Below are 22050 nucleotides of genomic sequence, written 5' to 3' on the forward strand. Positions count from 1 at the left end.
TAGCTCCTTCTCTTTTCCAGTGGCCTCAGTGGGGAAACTCAGGGTCCAATATAGCAAGGTTCCGATAGGTGCTGGTCAGTGTTCCTGCACACTTTAATGTTGAGGCTATGTGTCTGAGCCACCAGCTGTGTGTTGTTCCAGTGAAGGATGCTGAACAGGAACTGGACAGAGTTACATCCAGAGGTGATGATGCGAAAACCCTATGATTTCAGTGACAAAGTTACAGGTAGTATGTGGTTTAAAATGTGTTAGGAGGTACGACATTGCTAAATGTTACCTAAACATGCAATAGTCTTTGACCGTCCCATATAATAACTAATAAGAAGCTCAGTGAAACAATACTGAGGAGGAGTTGGGCCAATAGAAAAACAGGCAGAAGTGAGAATTCTGAGATTAAACTGAGATTAACTTCACTAGCCACTAATCTTCTTCTGTAAAAACAATCACATCACCGCTCACACTGTCAATTATTTTTGTATTTGGCAGAAATCTCAATTTTCGCATGTAACTCTTGGTCTTGGAGTGTGTCTGAAGAAGGAGGTCCTCCACCAGGGGTAGCCATACACACAGTAACACACACAGTTGAATTCCTGAGCTGTTTATTTAGCACACTTTCAAAGACTGTCCATCAAAATAACAAGCCGCTTCTCTGGGATAAGACATTTCAACTAAAAGCACCTCAATAATTCACACACAATGTCAGAAATTTTCTTATTTACACTCTATGATTTTGTCTAAAATACTACCAAATATTTGCACAAATTGCTGGCACAGTACTGCTCTACCAAACAACAAAATATTTTTGTAACTCAAACACATTGGAATCACAAACTCATGGACATTCAGTTGAAAACGAAACAATACCCAACAGAGTGGCAGAAAAACTGTGTCAGGACTCAGCACTTAGCAAACTTGCAAACTGCCGTAAGAACCAACTCACTAAAATAGAACATTCACGAATCACTTTGAAAGCAGTCATTCTAAATAATGCATTTTGACATTGAAATACATTCAGTAATTAAATGTTTTCATACAGAAAGGTAAATTGTGGGAGGCTGCAGAGGTAGATGTGGTCTGAGTGTCAGGGAGTCCAGTAAATCAGTCACGTCTTCATGGCTTGAACTAAATAATGAAAGATTGAATAATCCCAAATAAATACATAGCGGAAAAAAACTTTTTGGGACGTCACCACTGAACACACTATAGGTGTATTACATGATGCCAACACGGCTGCAGGGAGAATGACCTGTGTGACTCTTGAACATCGGACTACAACACTTGCAATATTAGTGGGATTGAAGGACTTTGACTCACATTTTCATTTTTGTGTAGTGTAAAAATGACTTTCCAGAAGTGAAGGAGTTGTTTAGATGCTTAATAGGTGAAGTGAAACACCACTCATCTTCAGTGGCAAAAACATAACTCACATCCCCTTCAACAATATGTTTCACGATCGCCCATATATATCTATTGATAGGAATTGTTGTTCCTCCCTCTAATAGTGACACAATCTAACACTGATGATGGTAAGTTGTCTGTTTCATCACCACACGTTACCAGGAGGGAAAAAGTTGTCTCCTCCACCAGCACCAGCTTGGTTCTGTTATTACATTGGTTTTTTTCCTTATTATTTAAATGTAACTTGTCTGCAGGTTTTTTGTGAACTTCAGGCAGACTAGAATGAAACTGTATTTCTCACGAGGGCCAAAGTCACGACTGTAACTGTCATGCTACACGACCTTTCACCTTCACATTGTGGTTTCACTGTTGTGGTGGTTGACAGTGTCGTTGTCCTGGCAGATGAGCTGGTACGGCTTCTCGTTCTCCTCGATGACTGAGTTGCGCACTTCGTCGTCCTGACTCTGGAGCTCGCCTCGAGACAGATGCTCGACGATGCCTGCGCCGAGGGAGTCGCCCAGGACGTTGGTGGTGGTACGCAGCCGGTCCCTGAGGAGACGGCGCCACAACGTCACGCAGGCTCACTCACACAATAAAGTCTCTATTTAATATACGCCTAGAGAGAACTTAGTGAGAAGTGGTCTGAGGCATTCCAGGCATAGCCAACAGTGAGGAGGCCCTGGGGCAGACCTAGGACCAGCTGGAGAGATTATGGCTCCTGGTTTTCCCACAAGAAGAGCTCAAGGAGAGTTCTGGGGAAGCGTGACACTGGATGGATGAATACACGATCATTCCTGGATGTTATAAACATGGCTCTGGATTCGTGCTTGAAAAGGTTTTTATTTTTCTTCATCCAATTTAAATCGGATCCACTTTTGATTCACTGTGTCAAGATGGAAATAAATATCACCAGTGTCCATCCAGAATCTCAGTTGAAACTTCCAGTTAAGCGTATAATTTGCAGTGTGAGTCTCTGCATTATGCATCAGTGACCTTCCCAGTGTCGGGACCTCCAAAGCCCCACACTGACATTTGGGCTGGCGGAGCCTCAGAGCAAGGCACAGACAAAGTGACATTTAGTGGGAACTCACAAGAACCAATCCACGGCGATGATCAGCGTTATGTCCTCGGTGGGCAGTCCCACCGATGTCAATACGATCACCATGGTAACCAGGCCAGCCTGAGGGATGCCTGCTGCTCCGATGCTGGCAGCAGTCGCAGTGATACTGAGTGGGCGGAGAGAGGGGGAGAAGAGTGCGGAGATATTTAATAACCAAGAAACAAAGAGATCATACACACCTTCGATGACATTTGTCTGGCAACTTCGGGGTCTCCTTGAATTATGAAATCGCTATGAAAGTCACTTTTAATTTAGAGGCACCTCAAGGGTACAAGGAAGTATTTGCCTCTGATTCAATACATGGTACGGCAGTTCGACTGGATCAGTAACAGAAATGTCAAAGACAGGGAGTCAAAATGAAGAGTTTGGTGGAAGCTAGAATCCGATAAAGAAAGCAATGAGTCATGTCCAAGTCACCGATCCATTGCTTCATGTCCAATACAACATACAGTATCAGTGACACGTCCTCACGCTTCCTTACTGCATACTCATCATACCTGATGGTGAGAATCTGGCCAAAGTTCAGGTCCATGTCATTGACTTGAGCGATGAAGATGGCAGCTACAGCTTCATACAGCGCCGTCCCGTCCATGTTGATGGTCGCGCCGACTGGGAGCACGAAACGAGTCACGCGTTTGTCCACGCGGTTGTTCTCCTCCAGACAGCGGAATGTGATGGGCAGCGTTGCGGAGCTGGGAGATGAAGATTATCAGTTTCATGTCACCCCATGTTGTCACTCACTGACAGGTTAACGGCGGCTTGGTAACAGTTCAACCTGGTTCTCTTGTCAAACGTTTTTCGGCAGAATAAAATTCCATCCTCAGATCAAAGCTCACCTGGATGAGGTCCCCAGGGCGGTGATGAGCGCCTGCAGCAGACCACCAATGAAGCTGTATGGGTTCTTTCTGGTCACCAGGAAGAAGAGCAGCGGCAGGACAAACAGTCCATGGATGAGGAGGCCGACGATGACCGAAACCGTGTACATCCCCAGCTGGCCGCCCACCTCTGCCAGATCCTTCATCTCCACAATCTTCCCTGCGATCAGGAAGAGGATTCCCACCGGTGCATACCTGCCAGGTTCACTTCAGAGTTAATGGTGCTGGTGAATCTGGAGGCAGTTAGAAAAACTGACCAGATGATGATGGCCACCAGCCTCATGATGGCTTCGTTCAAGCCGTCGAAAAAGTCTCGCAGGGCTTTCCCTTGCTGTCTCATGTTCCCAATGACCAGGCCGAAGCACATGGAGAAGAAGACCAAGCCGAGTGCATTCACTCCGTTCGAGGAGCCGGACACAGGAACAGTCTCCTCCACTGTCTCCTGTGGGGCATCAAAATTCCAATCTCACTGATACATTTGTTACTTTAGCCAACTGTGCTCCCACAGTTCAAACATGACTCATTTCAACAGATCAATCTGGTCAGGAGATTCAACGCTGTTGTGGACTGCGACACAAATCACAGTGAATGTGAACATAGCAGTGTGACACCACAAGTATGTAAGAAGTTAGGGTCAGGCAACAGGTTCATTTCAAGTCACCGTAAATTATCATGAGAGTGATGGTGCCTCACATGTTAGACTCTGTTTGTGTCCCGTTGTGCTCCCCTGGAGTAAAACATCATCTGAAGTGAAAGACATTGAAGCTGTGACTCTATCACCCCAAATGTGTTTGCTGTATATGTAAGTGTCACATATTTTTTGTGTGGATGTGTGTGTCACTGGTCATTGATCAGATCAGACAAGATTTCTCCACAAGATCAACTGTGAGGTCAGAAATGATGACGCACCTGGATGGTGTGAGAGACTACACTGAGATTTGCGCCCGTCACATTGAGGGCGTCGGTGAGATTCAGGGCCACGGATATATTCCTTGTGCGTAGAGTCTTCTTGTAGACCGTTTTATACTGGAGGGGAGCAGAGAGAAGATTGAAGGAATCTGACAGCGGTGAGGGTGGAGACTTCAGGAGAAGATCTAACCTGTTTGAAACAAGCCTCCACCAGGTTTGGAGGAAACATGTTTCTGAGAAGAAAAGGTCAATGTTTTTTAATCAAGTCTGAGCAAAATAAGCAACAGCACAAACAAAGGTTCAAAGCTTTCCTACCTGATGAGATCCAGAAAAGCATCTGCCGCCTGAACAGGTTCAATATTCCCGCTCTTGGCCAGCGGACTGTCCCTGCTGCCTCTGCCGGGTCTGATGATGATCACGATGACGATGCCGATGAAGACAGCGATCAGGGTGGTCACCATGTAGTAGACCACTGCACGCATGCCCATCTTGCCGGACGCCTTGCTGTCCAGAGAGGAAATACCTGAGACACATACAAAGAAAGTTCAGCTTCATCACATCCAAGTTATGGACCTGTGGCTCTGGCTCAAAACTCACCAGTCACCAGACTGGACACGATCAGCGGCAGCACCAGCATCTGCAGCATCCTCATCAGAAGCTCGCCGGGGAAAGCAAAGTACTTGATCTCACGCAGAGAGAGGTTGCGGGGTCGGAGGGCAAATCCCAGGATGACCCCTGGGGACGCAGGAGTAGATGCCTTCAGAGAACAATCTATGGATGTTTCCTGCTGCACTCACCCAGAGCCACGGCGGCGATGGTGAGCAGAACGAAAAGGTTTCTCTTGAGGAAGCCTCTGACTCCATCCCGGGTGACGGAACCCATCCTCTCCTTCACGCTGCTGGCTCTTCTCTCCATGGCTCGGCGTATCCTCCTCCTCAGGTCTCCTCGTTCTGGTAAAGAGGGCTTTTCTGTGTCCTCGTTCAGGAAAAGGCTTGTGCTATTGGGGGGCTTTTCGTTCATAATCAGGTCCAGAACCTGGTCCAGGAGGCAGGTCTCGTGGGAAACTACACACAGAGAGAGATAGTCTAACAACCCTCAAGTGACCTTTCACAACACCAGACAATATCAGATATCTTGTTGGTTTCACACTTTGGTTTCCTCCTGCTGTCTCAAAAAGATGAACAGAATTGTGGCTCCGCACATAGTGACATTTGGAGACCAGGTTGTGCCGCTTGTGGCAGCGTGTGACCCAAGTCAGCCAGGAAAAAAAAAAAACAGACAATAATAGTACTGGTCCAGAGCTAATCTGCGTTGTCAAAGTGGAATAAAACAAAGGCAAACATTTCTATGAAGGTGTGAGGGGTGAGAAAGAATAAAATAAGACCTTGAGGAGTAAAGTAACATTGAAAACAAAATGTGATGTCACAGAAGAACTAGAGGATGCACACGTGTAAATGACATAATACTCAATAAACATCACTATTTCGTTCACACTGGACTTTACACAGTCAAACACAACAAATTCCCGAGCTAAACAGAGTCACTTCTTACCGTGTCCTTCTGTTCAGCAACACAAAGTCAGCAGCACGTGGCTCCTTATCTATGTAGGCTACAACGTTTCCCCTCAGTGGCTCTCCACACACACTCCACAAGCAAGGCACCGCCACCTAGTCAAGCTTTTATCCTCTTCCTCCCTCAGAGACAAGACCCCCGGCAGCAGAGCTGCCTCGACCTGGTCGGACCTGTTGGCTCTTTTTTCATTGATTTTCTTTTGTCCATTGTGTCCGCACGCATCGCTTCCATCCTACATATATTGTTGTAGAAGAATGAGCCGAAATGATTGGAGTCCATCATTATCAGTGAGCAACAGAAAGAGCGTCCAGCAGCAGTTAAGATAAATGAGGAAGTGTTTGAAGTGGACGTTAGAACCTTCAATGAGGGACTGATGTTAGTATAATTTAAATGTTGACTTAGCTAATAGGTTTTTGGGAAAAGTCAGTGGCAATTTTAGGGTTGTTTGTGGCGAGTGACAGACTGCGTTCAACTGAGGACTGAACACAAACATTCCACCGGCGACATAGAAACTCACACTCGTAAATGTCCATGTGGCATGGACTGTTTTTGTCTTTAAACCTTCATTTTCTGACAGTCTCAATTCAAGTTCAGTTCGAGCCAGGGGTTTGAAACCAACTGGTGAGCCGTTTCTTTTCTTTATTTTGACTTCACCCTCCATTCAGAGGTGAAAAGCCAAGGTGACACTTGAGGCAGAAAGCTACGCCTGGATTGAAAAAGAAATGCATTGTGGGAGGTTTGGTCATGTCCACTTTTAACTGAAGTCTGCAGTCTTGATGAACTAAAAAGATCAACTCAAATATGCTGTGAGATCAACTTCTCAGCTGCTTTGGCTGTAGATGAATTTGAAAAATGTCCCACTTGAGAGTGATGGTTGCAGAGTACATGTTTTCAGAGTGGTGATCTCCATCATGTCTCATTTAGACATGTGTGTGATCCTGTTAACAATTTCCTGGAAAATTCTTTGAGGCATATACAATGAAAAAATAGACGGTCCAGGGTCTGGAGCTCACACATGCCAAACATTTCACACCTCAGCCAGGTCACGGGTGCGTGTTAAACCAGCACATGATTCTTATAGTACATTTGAAAAACAATGCACTTAATTCCATCTGTTTTTACAATTAATAAATTACACCAACTTTTTTTCATAACTGTATAACACTGAAGTATTAGAAATGTAGCATCATCAAGATCACTCACCACTCATGATGATGGGGATCCAGTCGGACGGGCCGAACAGAACGAAAGCGTTTTGCTAGGTTGCTAGAGTTAAAGAAGCCGAGGAAGAGCGGCGCTTGGACGAGAACCTGGAGCTGCTCTGCCCTCATAAGGGGACGGACATGAAAAGGCCCAGTATATGACCTTTCTGCCGACACACATGCAGGATGGCAAACATGCACACTCAAATAACACACCCACTTCTGTGTCACCGATGGGGATTTAGGAGGGTTGCAAACAGCTTCAGTAGAATATCACCATAAAGTCAGAGGGCATGGTTCTCAATAGGAATCTGGTCAATGCTCATCTCCCTCCAAAGGTTTCCATCTACCACCAAACATTCACAGCAGTGTTGACAGCTGGAAGTGCAGCATCAAACATCATTGTACCTGAGACTCATTCCAGAACTTTTTGAAAAAGACCTGTTCGCTGCTGTGAAATCTGTCTCTGCTGTCACTTTAGATAGAAGAATAGCTGCACCTTCCTCTTTGTTCTTATTATGCTCTTTGTTGTTATGATCACGAACATCTTGGGGTCAAGCTTTTTCAAGGCTGATGGAGCTTGATTCCTAACGTTGAAGGACAGAGAAACGTTTCTAGAATTTCCTTTGCGAGTATGTGGTTGGCTGTGTTGTGTATTTTGCACTTATATCTTTTACAGTTTTCACAAATAAACGTGGTCTGAGCGATGGGACACAACAGTCTTACAACAGTTTGTAATTGCGCTCTTTTACCAGTGGGGCCGCCAAAAACAAATATTGCATAATGCTACTTTAACTGTGTGGAATATCACAATGTATCATGATATCGCGATGCCGTGGTGCTATCACATCGTGACCCAAGCTTGTATTACTCATTCATATCTCAATTCTGTATGCGGTACAATAATGTGAAACAGCAAATTAAATGAGTGTGTTTATTCCTGATTTCAATCTCAGGCTCTCAGGCCAAAACTGGCCCATAAAATTGAATATGACCCTCAAGATAAATGTACAACAAACAACGTGTATGATGAATAAAAAGTGCCATGACAGACTGCAACAGTTACCACACTCACTTCACTCATATGGTTTTCAGTCAAAATATGTCGGTGAATATAAATCCAGGCTGAGATTTCTTTATTTGGTCTCTGTGACCGAGTTTGACTCCTCTGACTTAAACCAATGTGCATCCAACACGATGGACGATTATCAATGATTTTGTGGCTTCCTCTGATCATCCTAGAAGGCGGGTCTTTGTGCACTCAACCGCTCACATCCTCAGACGTTCCACACAAGATAACTTTCCAATGAGGGAAGAAAATGCAGTCACACTCACCCTCTCTTCCGCTGCTGGTGGTCGACTGAGAAGCTGCTGCAAGACAGAGAGGAAAACTTCATCATCGAGGGAGACATGCAAGGGTGTGAACATTTGAGGAAATCATTCACAGACCAGAGATGAAGACGCTCCTCACTCCATCGTCTCGTCCTCTCTGCGGCTCACAGGCGGTAATGAAGTACTGTTGCCCACACACTGATCATCTCGCTGTTTTACTACCAGCCGTCTACGCTGGTCCACCCAGCCTCCGGCGGAGCGCAGCGTGGGAGGAGGAGAGGTGAAGGATCCTTCAGCGAGAATAATAATAAATAATTGCAGCCAATCAGCACCATTGTCAGAATGGAACCCTCAACACCTCACCTGAGTGATGATGGCTGACGGCGAGGGCACATGAGGAGGGTGGATGTCCCCAGCTCTCATGACTGCTCCATTTTCATTGAACAATAAGTTTGCGTCCTGAAAAGCACGGTGGTTATTGCTATGACAACGTGCATCTTGTCGAGTGCCCAGGGGAGAGTAGTGTGCAGTAGTAACCCTTTGGCACCCAGCAGCCCAGATTTCCACTCTCACACCCACTCACTCGCCTTACTTCACCAGTCCCATTAATATGCACGCTGCTACACTCGCATCAGTTTTACCAAAAGATTCATTATTGAAAGATTCATATTTGACTCAAAATTCACCTGTCGACTTTTTGGATGTGTATCCCGGTTTGGGGTGAAACTGAAATGAGATTCCCAGCTGCTGCATCATCTCTGTATGAGAGCGTCTATCGAGTGTGTGTCCTAGAATACGATGAGACTATAAACCCTTTTGGCTACGTCTGTCTTGGACAGATTTCTTATCACCGCTTTATGGCAAAGTCATTTTAATAAATCAAGCTTGAAAACAATATATTTCAATTAGATCTCATCTGCTTAAATGATTGACTATTCCAGAGTTGTTCAAACAGTGTGTGGCAACATACTAGTGTGCCGTGGGAGAGTGTCAGGTGTGGCATGGGAAATGATGCAGTTTGACCTCATTTGTCCAGAGATGGAGGTGGACGATACGATGACATGATATCATGAACTGTCAGAACCTGTGGACCATCTACCAACGTCAGGAGATGACATGGATTCAGTCACATTCTTTCCACGTTGACCGTCACTTGAAGCTTGGTGCTCCTCTTCGCACACACACTCACAGCGAAGAAAGTCAAATGCGCAACTTCCAGTTGTTTTTAAACATGATGCTCCTCAAAACTTGACCACACACATTCACGACAGAATGAGGGAGTGTTCCATGTCAGACCCACGATGCCAAAGACTGTCTGCTCCGCAGCGCTAACAGAGCTAACAGCTAACGTGGCGCCCCCCTTCGAAACTTCAGTTGACACTCGTAGACCATTAAAGTTTGCTTCGTTGTTTAAAAGTTGGCAAAAAACTAAATACAGAACCAAATAAATGTGACGCGATAAAGAAACATTGTTGTCGTGAAGCAAGCTGAACCAAAGAATGGTAGAAATGTGTCTAGCAATTCCCAAAGACTGTCAATAAAATCTAGTTATTTAAAAGAAACAAATAAATAAATCCTGATATATTTTAACATATTGCACCTTTCTGGAATTAAAAAAACAAATACATTTTCTGCCAATTGTTTCTGCAAATAACATGCTAAAACAAGTGTCAGTAGCTACAATTTTTTAACAAAACAACAGGGATTTTCTTCAGGACTTGCAACTGAGCACAATTGTGCTTCAGCTGAGGTACCGTTGGCGCTGTGCCTCAGGATTTTTTTCAACGAAACAGGTGAGCTGTGGCTGAAAAAAGATTGACAAACACAGGACTAGTCACTAGTCACTATCTTCATGATTAGTTGATCTGATTTCGGCATTATTAATAGAAAATCATTTACAATATAGCAAAATGTATGTGAATTGTTGTGAACACTTGTATCACATTAGAAGTTTAAAACTGAACAATTTGAAAGAAACCATTAAGTGTTCAGTTCAGCGGGGGAGTCCCAGAAAACAAAGTTTATCACGGCGAAATAGAAGTTTTGGAGAAATTCATTTGATCTAACTGTGAAGTTGAAAGAGTCAGAGAAGAAACAACGAGAGGAAAATGTTAAAACAAAGGTGGAAACTGAAAATAAAGAACATGATGATACAGTATATTCAGTGCCAGGAGACACAAGCTGATGATCTCAGGTTCTTCAGAAAAGGTGGGATACAAGGAGGAATGAATGAATCAGCTTTGCACAGCGGATCGGCTGGACACACACTGTGCATGCATCAAATACCAAATATATATATTCTAATACTTAATATATACTTATGTATATATTAAGTTTGTATATAAACAAAGGACTTGCTTGTGTCTCTGTGAGCGTGCTGCTCGGTTTGAGAACCGAGGTGTCGCTCTCCTCTGCCTATCCTCATCCAAGTGAAGCCAACAGAATTACTGACATAATTCAAGACTGGGTTCTCAAGCCCTGCATAACCCTGCACTTGCGGGCACTCTCCTCACTCTCCACTCCATCCACTCATCATCCTCCTTCCCTTTTCCTTTCCTCACGTTGTGTCTGTGGAACTCACAGCTTCTCTGTTCGGTTGAATACAAATCCACCTGCAGCAGGACTTTGGCATTGGAAGATGCCGTCCTGGCTTCACATGTGGGGAGCACACAAAACAAAAATACAGAAATTTGTACCTTCTGCGTTGGTGTGTCACTCGGACTGTCACCTCTAAACTGCTGGACTTAATGTAAGTGACCACCATGTTTGTCTCCAACATCTTCTGAGAGGAATCAATGAACATTTTCTACAAGTCCATCAGGGTGAAATCACTGTATCTGTCAAAGACGACATGCTCAGAGCTCAGCGCGCAGATAGGTGACTTATTTTAAATACTGCAGTGGTGAGGGATACTTGTAGAATTCAACAACCAAAGTGTTTTCTTGCAGCAAGATCAAATGGTTTTGAGATCTCCTCATTCATGAGTGGAGCACTTGTACCGAGACCATCTATCCATGGACAGACCTCCTGTTGCAAACTGGTGAAAACCAAAGTGATAGGAACAGATTGCATTGCCATGGCAACACAATTATCCTGCCATAACGTGGGAGGCATGGACCATGTATGATCCACGTTTAGATACATGTAATTAGTCACCAGCTGCAGAAGGAAACTGTGAGAACACATCACCTTCTTTAACAATCCATCCCGTTTTTTCTTTTCTTTTTTTTTTTTACATTATACTTGGAGATCATTTTCAGTGGACGTGAAGTGATATTGTGTTTATGGTGCACATTGTTTCAGATGTTAGAAAGTACTGTGGTCATAGCGCTGTGTTTTGTTACCTAGCAACCTGGCAGGTTGTGGCTGTAGTTCACACAGAAGACTAATGTGATGTTTGTGCTTCCATTTTATTGTCTCTTAACATGAAGAATAGTTTTATGAAGCCCAAGCAAGTGGAATGAAGCATGCTTCCCTCAGCCCTGATGCTGGAGCACACTGCTGCAGTACACACACACAAATAAAAACGGATTTTGCTGAAGAATGAGATCAGACTGTTTTGTGAGTCTGTGCTGGAGGTGGACAATTTATGTATAAAAAGAAGCCTTCAACACTTTTTTCTTAACAAATAGTATAGCATTTACAAAGTCTGTTCAATAAATATACATTTAGTTCTGCCGGCAAGTGTTTGAAATCACACTAATCTCATTCTTCGGTTTCTGTATCATACCATAAAATGACCAAATCAGAAGAAACTTTTGTATTTGCCGTTTCAAAATAATGGTTAAAACATGAACTGTACATCAAGATCAAAACACAAGAAAAATTACTTCAAAACGAATTGGTCCATGCCGAAAGGTCGCAACAGATTGGAAATGTCACTCTATATATGGCAACTTGAAGCTATTCCAAGCGTTTTTGAGATCAAAGGGCGGCATGGTGAGGCATAAAAATAGACACTCATGAGCTCACAATAAAAGGTAGGGAGGGAAAGCAAATGGTTTCGGGTTGGTCAGCTGAGTTTTGTGCAGAGGCTCATTCCACTTCCACACACAAGAGGTAACCAAGAAGAGGCAAGCAAAGACAGGTGTTATCATCAGAAGGAAATGAAGCGCTCAAAAGTTCAAGGATAATTATTAATGATCGATACTAAACATACTGGTTGAGGTTGAAGTCAGATGCAAATGTTGCATGTTTTTCACCTCAACACCAGCTCCTTATGTCAAATCAATGGCATTTGCTACAATGATGAAGTGAAAGGCAGGTTTATTTGGTATAAAATATTAAGTTTATTACAGCTTGGTGGAATTGTTAATGCATTGAATCATTCATTCACACTTAAAAAAAAAAAAAAAAGAAAAGAAAAAAACAATGAATCATGAAGTATAAACACGTTAGTACCACAGCACTTTGGTGTACATTAGTTTGCGGCGCAGCTCAAACAGAGGTTAACAGACACTGACAATCACAGTTGTAGTTTTAATATTCTTGGCTCACTACGTTCATCGATATAGAGTCTTGACTTTTACTTTGGCTCTGCAGCATACACAAAAAGTAAAAGTAAAAAAAGAGCACAAAATGAAATTCCCGATGTCAAATGAGAAGCTTAATGTAGTTTCATATTTCATTTGGGGTAATTGTACATCGAGACTGTATTTCAAAGAATGGGTTTTGTGAAATCTAATCGACAAATTTATCAGGACAGTGCCTGGTCCAACTTGGTTTAAACTGACTGCTTCTTCAGGACACTGTCCAAACTGTCTGAAACAAAATCCGACAGCAATGTGGCAGCACCGTCTGTGTCTAATATCTGAGAGAAAGGTTTAATATATTGCTCCTGAAAGACGCAATGAAATGAAATGTTGTCGTACACACTTATTTTCTCATAAATATAGTACATCAAGAGAGTAAGCTGAAAAAGCATTTAAGTCACTTCGATGCTACTACTCCATATAAAAGTAAAAAAGTTGCCAGTTGCTGCGTGTACCTTGCAACTACATGAAACTTTTGATAAAAAAAAAAAACTTGAGTTACATGTACAATCAGGACTTATCCTTAAATACCTTTGTATTTTTTGTTTACTCCTCCCCTCCTCATCCTAACCAGCATGTCTCAGTAGTGACTGCCCATCAATGGACTTCACGTGGACACAGAGCAATCGTGGGTGGGGTCAAAGTCTCAGCGCAGAAGTTGGTCCTTGTACATCCCGTGAGCAGCCCCATGTGAAGGTTTGGGAAGTTTCCCCATGGACTGCTTGACGGCGTCCTGAAGGGACTTTCGGGTCACCAGGAGACGCACCACATGTTCCTTCTTTTTGGTCAGTCTTTTGCGAGCCTGGTCATGAGTCATGACCGTCATGTCCCACCCATTCACCTAGTAAGGGGACAGAAATACAGTCAAGGTTACCTATGACCATACAATGGTTGGTGAATGCACTCTGAGCCAGTGATAATGCCTCAGTAACTCAATGTTACACTGAGTTTTTAACTTAATTACAGTTTAAATAGAATTTTTCTTTTTATTATGTCGACCAAAAACACGAGCAGATAAGAGCCAGATGTCCACACCAGTCATGAGTCACTGGTAAATCAAATGATAATTTAGAACAAAAAGTTCTGTAAACTTGTCCAGCTGCATGTTTTGGACAACACATTTTTTCTTGGGTTATTTTTGGCATTCAACCTGACATCATGGCTGATGCCTGCATCACAGATGATAATCCTATATAACCACTCTTTTAAGTTGCTCTTTCCAACTCAGTAGTTACTTTTCCAAGTCACTGTGTGTTACTTTTTTGTTATTTTCTGGAAGTAAAATATTTACATCTGCCTTCTTCTTCTGCATGTGCATGACGTCATGTGCTGGACATGTTTTCAACCGGGGGAGCGAGAGATTCGCATGTTTCTAGCTGAAAATATAGACTATTTTGAATTTGTGGTTGCTACAGATGAAAGAATTAACCCTACAGATCCACAGATGAGCAAAAAGGACCGATTAAGGACAGTGAAAAAGTTGTTGAAAGTGAGGTCTTAAAACAATATAATAAGTTTTAAAATCACCTTCATAATACATTGACACATTTCGAGATTATTTTTGTGATGTTTGGGGCAGGAAGAAACTCTACTGATTGTACAGATTTTTCCTCTGCCAGCGCTACAGAGAGCAGAGTGGGAAGTCACTGTAGCAGACACGATAGTGCAGCTACTGCCTCCAGGTGGCCAACGGGAGACGTGAAACACAGGCTTGGTATACTGGACTTGTTGAGGACCTGGTATTTGTGTATAAACAGCTATATATAATTTTGCTTTGTACATTTGTGAATGTTTCTGACAAAAGAAAATAAATCCCAGCTGTGGCTTACACAGGGGGGGAAAGATATTTTTTTCGTACTTGTACTATTTTTATTTGCGTGTGGTTTTAGGTCCAATGTGTTAATATTGCATGTCAAAATAAAATATTCACTCAGCATTTACACAGTTGGAAGAGCCAAATGACCCCACACAAGGTTAGGAAACTGTTTTGAAGCTCAGATATAAACACCCCAACGATGAGGGCTGTTGTCGGCTGCTAAATGTAACTTTGGAAGTAACTTGTAATCTAACTTAGTTACTTTTAAATACAAGTAATCAGTAATGTCACTAAGCTACTTTTTAGTGCCACCTGCTGGTTGAACACCTCAGAGTTTCACTGAAGTCCATAATAATCTTGACAAACCTGCATTATTTTGTCCCCCTCCATCAAGCCCGCCACATCTGCTGGTCCTCCGGGCGAGATCCTGGTCACATAGATTCCCTGTGAGAGAAACAAAAGCACAGACACAATGATTCAAGTGTCGACACAAAAATGCTCGACCAAATTTTGCATGGAGCTTCAGTCACAATGCGCATAGTGGTGCGCCTCACGTGCTCTTGAATATTAATAAAAGCCAACTGATGGCTACCGAGAGACAAACTCAAACTTCTTTCATTTCAGTCGCAATGGAAAACACTGGTCAGTCTACCAGTCCCTTAGTGCACTGTAACAGCTGAATGCATTGGGACACACTAGGAGAGCTAAACATTCTTTTCATATTTTTTTTATATTCGGATTGACATCATGAAGCTCAACAATTCTCCAACAAATGGTCATTCTGATTTTTTTTTCTTGTTTTTTTTTCGTTTTGTCCCCAACTGAGTGCAAGTTTGAAACCTCTAACATAGAATTGCTCAAGAGCTCCTAGGCCCATGGAACACAGATGCTGAAACTTAACGCTGGATACATTATAATAATAATAATTATTATTATTATTATTATTATTATTTGTGATGTGTGAAAAGCATTCAGGGGAAATGAGGCTTTAAATTTAAATGAATGAAATGATGTTTCAATATAAAATTACAGAAGAATTTCAGACTCACTAAAAGACGCACTATTACAGAGTGAGATGACAAAGCGCTACTAATGGAAACAATGACAGGATACAGGAAAGAACCCCTTGTAATGTCCCTACTTCCACCGACATTTTGTGTCGGCGGACAGCGACTTCATATCTGCGCCAATCTCTTATAATATATTTGCCAAAATATTCCATTTCATTACCATCTGTGTTCTAACTTGCCCCTAGTTTGCACTTTTCATCCAAATCTCACCATGGGAAGTTACAGGGCACTAAAGAGCACAAGCACTAGGAACTGAATACGTTTTAACCCAGAAATTCTGTATCTAAAAAAAAATAACATGAGTGCTCCAATCTGTGGAAACTTACTTTGTCACTTTTATCTTCAGAGAAAGGGTTTTGGCCAGGATCCTGGTCGATTCCTCCTCCGATGCTGAAGCCCAGTATCAGATTATCACCTTGCTGCAACTTCTGGATCTCAATACGTTGCTGTTTACATGTAGAAGGAGAACACAAATTCACAGTGATGAACAGTTTTGGTATCTTGTTCATGAGGGTCAGTGAGAAATGAGTTTGACAAGTTGATAAATTGCTCGATTGGAACCGAAACTAGAGCTAAAAAAAAAAGATCTTGAATACAAGAAGATGTTATCAGTTGGTGAAGGCGTGTAGTTCTCCAAAAGGAGCAGCGTAATGTCAGCCGTGAGAGACAGATGATACAGGAAGTGCCTCTGCAGTCTGGAACAAACGTCCGATAAGGTTGCCACTGTCAAACAACAAACCTCATGAGAGCATTGAAAGGCGTGGAATCGGGCTGTGGACAGCTGCACCAGTCGTACGTTCTGAGACTATGAATCAGCACACATTCTGCTCACAATAACAATGTGTCATGGCACAAGGATGTGACAGGAAGTCTGCACTAAACACCTGACCTGGAGCTAATGATTACAATGTAGACTCTGAGATGTGAAGTACACATATGGAGATTAAACAGTTTGATAGCATTTGACGATTTTGCAGCTACCAGCATATGAACTAACAAAAATAAAAGACTGAGACTGTACACAATGACAACCGACACAACTGAATTACATGTTACAGTGTTATTTTCTTTTGACACGCTTTATAATGTACAGTAACTTTAGTAGCAAATTCAGTAAAGTTTTGTGCAGTTTGAATCACGAATTGAAATTTTAGAAAAGGTTTGTTTGTTCCTAGTGTCTTCGGTTCTTAAACAAGGCAACAATGTCATCTTTGGGATTTTATGTCTTAACCTTTGCCATATTGCCAGCCTCAGGTGAAATGACTTGGCACGTTAGTCCAAGAATTCTGTTTCAATTTTTTGGTCTGTCTTTACTTGCCTTCCCCCACGATCGGTTTTAGGTAGTTTACACAGCTTCTTGTTTTTATTCCGTAAGACGTGAACATGTCAGACTTACTGAGTCTCACCTGGATGATGCTTGTGTGTGCTCTTTTTAAACTTCATATTTACCTACACAAACGCCATTCTAAAACATGGACGACTTTGAAGTTAAACTCACATTTTGTGGATAGTTTTGTTTGCTTTTTTTTTTTGTATAAACCAATAACCAAGCGAAATGTCGGTTTTTCAAAACGCGTTCCTTCCGTACTCGGCTCATACTCTTGAACACCGAACTTAAATGAAGTAAAATGCGGCGAACGACAGCGTTATCACTCTTTGTTTCAGTAGGTTTGAGCTCAACAAGGCAAAGCACTTTTCATGAACAATAGCTCAAAGTCCGAGTCTCACACTCACCACAACAGCAGTGACCGGTTGTCCGGGAAGAAAGGACATCGTGTTGTTGTCAAGTTAGTCGTCGATTAAAAAAATAAAAAAGATAAATATCAAGTACACACGTGAGAAACTGAGTTAGACGATCAGGACAGCTTCCGCCTGAATGTGTGTCAAGAGGATGATTCCTGGCGTAAAACCAACTGCTTCCATGATGACGTCACCCGCCACCTCAATGCTACGTACTGTCTGGTTTGCTGTAGGGAACAGTCCGGGCGGGCGGTGTTTAACCAGCTTGCCACGGCGAGAGTCCTGAGCTTTTCTCCTTAAAAGGAAAGTCTTTTTTGTCATTGTCAAGCACTTCTGTATCAAGCATTTTTTTTTATCTCAGGAATGAAGCGAAACAGTACAATCAATAGCAGAAGGAGAGGTGTATGATCACCGTTCAAAAAAGAACGTAACTTTATCTCTTAACTGGTGACGCGCCCATCTTCTGGGCCGCCCCTCCCGACAGGCTGAATCATGTTCCAGTTATGCGCACACAGCGAGCCTTACAGTAGTTTTTCCATGACAAAGTTGTGGAAGGTTGAAGGGGAAGTCTCTTGGCCTCAGATTAAAGGCAGAGGGTGGATGCACCTTTTTGTTTTCTGAATAATAGATATCCTCTCAGAACTGACAAATGTATGTATCATGAATCAACCCATTAAATGAGAATAGATTTTCAAAAATAGCTTGAGATTGGAGGGAATTGATGTAGACCTGTGCGAGAGACACAATAGTGAACTGTCAAACAAGTTTGTTTGCGACACCAACATTGTCACCTGTCACACACGAATGTACAGTGTGAAACTGGTTTGTCTTCGGCAGACGTTTATTTCTGTTTTGCTCGCAGACTGAACTGTTCCTCTAATGGTAGCACAATAACATTTGTCACAAGTGTGATATCTGAAGTAACTTGGTGTTTCTTGTGTTCCACAGTGAAGCCGCTGTGATCCAGTGACCCAGTTTATTGGTGCAGCACATTAAAACTCTTCACAAAACAGTAGCAGTCATCAGTGGAGTTTATTACATGACTTTTTTTCATGTAATAAAACTCCACTTCTCAGTATTTCGATAAATCGATAAATCATTAATACCAGATTAGAACATCGTGGCGCGTCTACTTCATCATGATACTACTAACAAGGCCCAGACGGAGCACGGGGAACTGACGGCACCTGTTCAACTGCCATTCAGTGATCTGCCTCTCTCCACTGCACATGGTGCGAAAACATCAGTCCAGTCGCTTCAGTGATTGTCTGATTTGTCTTTTCAATGTTGTCTCATAAATCTCAACATAAATCGACATGTTTTCTTTTTTCACTCACCTTTGTATAATAATGATCTGTACTAGAGTCCTCATCGCTCACTCACTGATCTTCCATCATACGTTCAGATACAAATCAAAATGCTGAGCTGACAAAGTCCTATTTTCAGCCGTACAGTCACCGAACTGTCAAATATGAAGCAGTCCTCCTGTACATGTTCAAGTAACTACTGCTCTTTATGATCAGGAGAGAAAGGTGGGGGTGTCGAGTACTCCTGGGGCAAAGTACTACTCATACTCTTAGTGTCTAAAGATTGGAAGTGGCGCTCCAGGTACTCGGTGTCTGCATTTCCTCCCTCTGACAGTCTCATGTTGCTGGGCACGGGATCCATCTGTGCGTAGTAGAGATCGGATGAGGATCTGGATGCGGACCAGCTGGCAGAGTGGTTGGATGTTCTGGTCGCATTAACTGGGAAAGCAGGAGTCGATGCAAAGGAACGTTGTGTGAGGGGATGCGCTTGAGGTAAGTGCCTCTTCCTCATCATTGGCACCGGCGGGACCTCGAGGAGCACACATGTTCGTCACTTGTCTTAAAGGACATCTTATTTCATCCACTGAAGGTGAGTGAGATACTAGTCATGTGAGGGGTGAGGTGACAAGTTGGGTGGAGTGAAGAGTTCAGTCTACCTACCACTGGTGGCACTGGTTCAGTGTTGGCCTGGGGCGTGTTCAGTGTTCCTCTGGGTGATGAGGGAAGATTGTTTTGGGGTGTCAGAAAGCTCAAACAGGGTCCTGTTTCAAGAAACAGAACAGCTGCTGGAGGACTTCTCTGAGCTTGGCTCTAAAAGGAGGTACAGGGTAAATGGCATGAGCTTGTCCACAGTTGAGAATGGCTTGATTTACAGTTAATGAAAAACAATGACTTGTGCTGACCCGGCTGCAGGCGACGGTCAGCAAGTCTCCATGCATTGAGATGGGGGTCACACGGTGAAAGTCCACCAGGTCCCGCAGACTCCTGTGACGGAGGTTCTCTCCCGAGATGAAGTACTGACCGTCTGCTGACAGCTCGATCATGAAGTGTTTGCAGCGGTCTCGGCCTCTATGGGTCAGAGACATAGATGTGGTGACTGATGGGACAAGGGGAACGAGGGACTCAATATTCAACCCTGAAACTCACCTATATGAGAGAGTGTAGCCATTCCGGCTCTCGCTGACCCGGAGGAGGAAGTGGCCGAGAGGCTTCTTCATCAGCAGATCCTCTGAGGACCTGAAAGCAAAGCGATTTCTGGTGTAGACATTAGCTCATTCTTCGCCATGACACTCACGAGTGAAGGTGCTGCACCAGTCTGTCTGTCGATCTGACTCTTCATCCATCCCTCACTCACAAACAAGATCCAGAGATCAACTCCAGCCCAGACAGGAGATTACATTCTTTTTCTTCTTGTGACTCACTGGTGCTGATCCTTAACTCGGCAGCTTCACAAGCAACTCTCAGAAAATGACATGAAAAGTGGCAAAGACTTACTTCCTTGAAATTCCCCAGTGGAACCATTCGGGAAGGGTTCCGTATCGGACCTCGTACCAAAATGACGTCCCTTGTGATTCAGGACAGTCCAGCACTCCCTTGACCGAGCCGCTCTGCTCCACCATCCTCGATGACAATTCATTATTGTCATGTGATACCCTTATGATACCCCCAAATATTAATTGTATATAAAATAAATATTTAAAATATAAACAAGCAAGAGACTAAAAACCATCATTAGGACGTCGACATATAAACCCTGAAACACAGCTTGTTTTTTAAGACATATGATGTCAACTACTTTTAACAGAGAATCTGAAAGCTGATGTTCTGGCCTATCTAAGGTCATAGAACGACATATTTGTAGAACGCATAGCAAGCTCACTCACCTCCTGTCGCTGTGTGGTTTAAGGAAATCAGCACAGAACTAACCTGTCTGCCTGCGCCGTGGAGGGCGGTGCCAAACACCCCCCTCAGTATCTGTATCTGAGGATGAGGAATGGAGCAAGACTGATGAGCAGATGCCAAGTTAGAGATGAAGATGCACAGCTTTTAGCTGGGAGTGAAAATGAGCAACAATTAGAAATGAGAAACAACTCTTCCAGAAAGATTTGGAGACAAAGTTAGGGAGAGTCAGGTGGAGACATGTTGGACCAAGTTTTATACTAGGCCCAATAAGAAGAGGAAGACAACCAGTGGGGCACCTGAAGAGGCCATGTGTGACCAGGGAGGATGCACAACACTGGCAACAAGGAGGAGGGGGCAACTTGCACTGACAGTAAATCTCATGTTATGCAGCCAAACCAGTTCAGGTGAAGAGCAGAACTGAAAGTCTGATGGTTGAAAACAGCAGTCCATATCTACTGAAACACAAAAAGGTTCTTAAGAATCCCATTTTATTAAATCATCCAAAGTACACATATCTACAAAAAGATGTAGACCAATAAGATTTATGAAACTACAGTACAATCATTGTAGATCTTATTTACAATTGCTGAATTATTTCACCTCTCTGTCAACGAATGCACCTAAGAATCAAAATTTAGTTTGGGAATGTTCGACAGCTTTCAATTGAAGTCAAATTAGAATTGAAATGTCCAAAAACTAACCCATTTGCAGCACTGGATGTCTGCAGGACAGTTTCTGGAGATAAAACAAGCACAGATGATTGAAATCCACAGGTTTGACCTAATTACATCCTCAGATTCAAAGAATCCTCAGAAAGGTTCGATATGATTCGCTCTCGCCCTAAAACCTCAAATAAATTCGCTTTTCAATCGACTTCCTATTTTGTGTGTTTTTCGCTCGGAGGAAAAGAAGCAGAATTTGGAGTGGCAGCGGCAGAAAATAAAACAGCAAGTATACTTCGCACATTTCTAATCTCAAATAAAGCTTGTCAAGTCGACTGTGCAAAGCTTTTTGAGGTTGTCTACGCACCCACAATGCATAGTTCAGACGGCCAGAGCCAAAACAAGATGCAGGAAGCGAAAAAGAAAAAAAAAACCATTGGAGGGAATATGAACTGGGATCCAAACATCCGAAAAGAACCAACGGAATGTTTTAACAAGTTCTAATAACTTGGGCATCTGCCTTTAACGTCAATGTTTTCAGTGCCGATCAGGACGACCAGTGAGGGACACGGAGAAACACATGCAGGGATAGGGTGTAAGACTTGAGCAACAA

General features: G+C 43.0%; 3 protein-coding genes across 8 annotated transcripts; all 3 read right to left on the minus strand.

Moving 5' to 3' along the window:
- Window positions 1-582: 582 nt before the first annotated feature.
- Window positions 583-8630, minus strand: slc1a6 (solute carrier family 1 member 6). 5 transcript variants are annotated; one of them, XM_053853162.1, is made up of 12 exons: window positions 8526-8630; window positions 8412-8447; window positions 5100-5366; window positions 4900-5037; window positions 4618-4825; window positions 4493-4535; window positions 4303-4419; window positions 3651-3835; window positions 3355-3588; window positions 3016-3210; window positions 2490-2624; window positions 583-1947 (listed from the first exon to the last, which is right to left on the minus strand). In XM_053853162.1, the coding sequence occupies exons 3-12, from the start codon at window positions 5320-5322 to the stop codon at window positions 1749-1751; spliced, it is 1677 nt and encodes a 558-aa protein (XP_053709137.1). In that variant the 5' UTR covers window positions 5323-5366; window positions 8412-8447; window positions 8526-8630; the 3' UTR covers window positions 583-1748. The 5 variants fall into 5 exon arrangements, with proteins under 5 accessions (XP_053709137.1, XP_053709139.1, XP_053709136.1 ...); XM_053853164.1 differs by lacking the exons at window positions 8412-8447; window positions 8526-8630 and adding an exon at window positions 7485-7539; XM_053853161.1 differs by lacking the exons at window positions 8412-8447; window positions 8526-8630 and adding an exon at window positions 7078-7448.
- Window positions 8631-11998: 3368 nt separating this feature from the next.
- tax1bp3 (Tax1 (human T-cell leukemia virus type I) binding protein 3) lies at window positions 11999-17737 on the minus strand. The gene is made up of 4 exons (XM_053853039.1): window positions 17561-17737; window positions 16153-16272; window positions 15123-15200; window positions 11999-13781 (listed from the first exon to the last, which is right to left on the minus strand). The coding sequence occupies exons 1-4, from the start codon at window positions 17597-17599 to the stop codon at window positions 13587-13589; spliced, it is 432 nt and encodes a 143-aa protein (XP_053709014.1). The 5' UTR covers window positions 17600-17737; the 3' UTR covers window positions 11999-13586.
- A 342-nt stretch (window positions 17738-18079) lies between these two features.
- On the minus strand, window positions 18080-21102 carry hsh2d (hematopoietic SH2 domain containing). Of its 2 annotated transcripts, XM_053853033.1 has the most exons (6): window positions 20757-21102; window positions 20368-20493; window positions 20020-20109; window positions 19776-19941; window positions 19534-19683; window positions 18080-19402 (listed from the first exon to the last, which is right to left on the minus strand). In XM_053853033.1, the coding sequence occupies exons 2-6, from the start codon at window positions 20490-20492 to the stop codon at window positions 19070-19072; spliced, it is 864 nt and encodes a 287-aa protein (XP_053709008.1). In that variant the 5' UTR covers window position 20493; window positions 20757-21102; the 3' UTR covers window positions 18080-19069. The 2 variants fall into 2 exon arrangements, with proteins under 2 accessions (XP_053709008.1, XP_053709007.1); XM_053853032.1 differs by having other exon boundaries at window positions 20368-21102.
- Window positions 21103-22050: the final 948 nt, after the last annotated feature.

The sequence above is a fragment of the Synchiropus splendidus genome, chromosome 1 (genome assembly GCF_027744825.2).
Source record: "Synchiropus splendidus isolate RoL2022-P1 chromosome 1, RoL_Sspl_1.0, whole genome shotgun sequence".
Classification (NCBI taxonomy): domain Eukaryota; kingdom Metazoa; phylum Chordata; class Actinopteri; order Syngnathiformes; family Callionymidae; genus Synchiropus; species Synchiropus splendidus.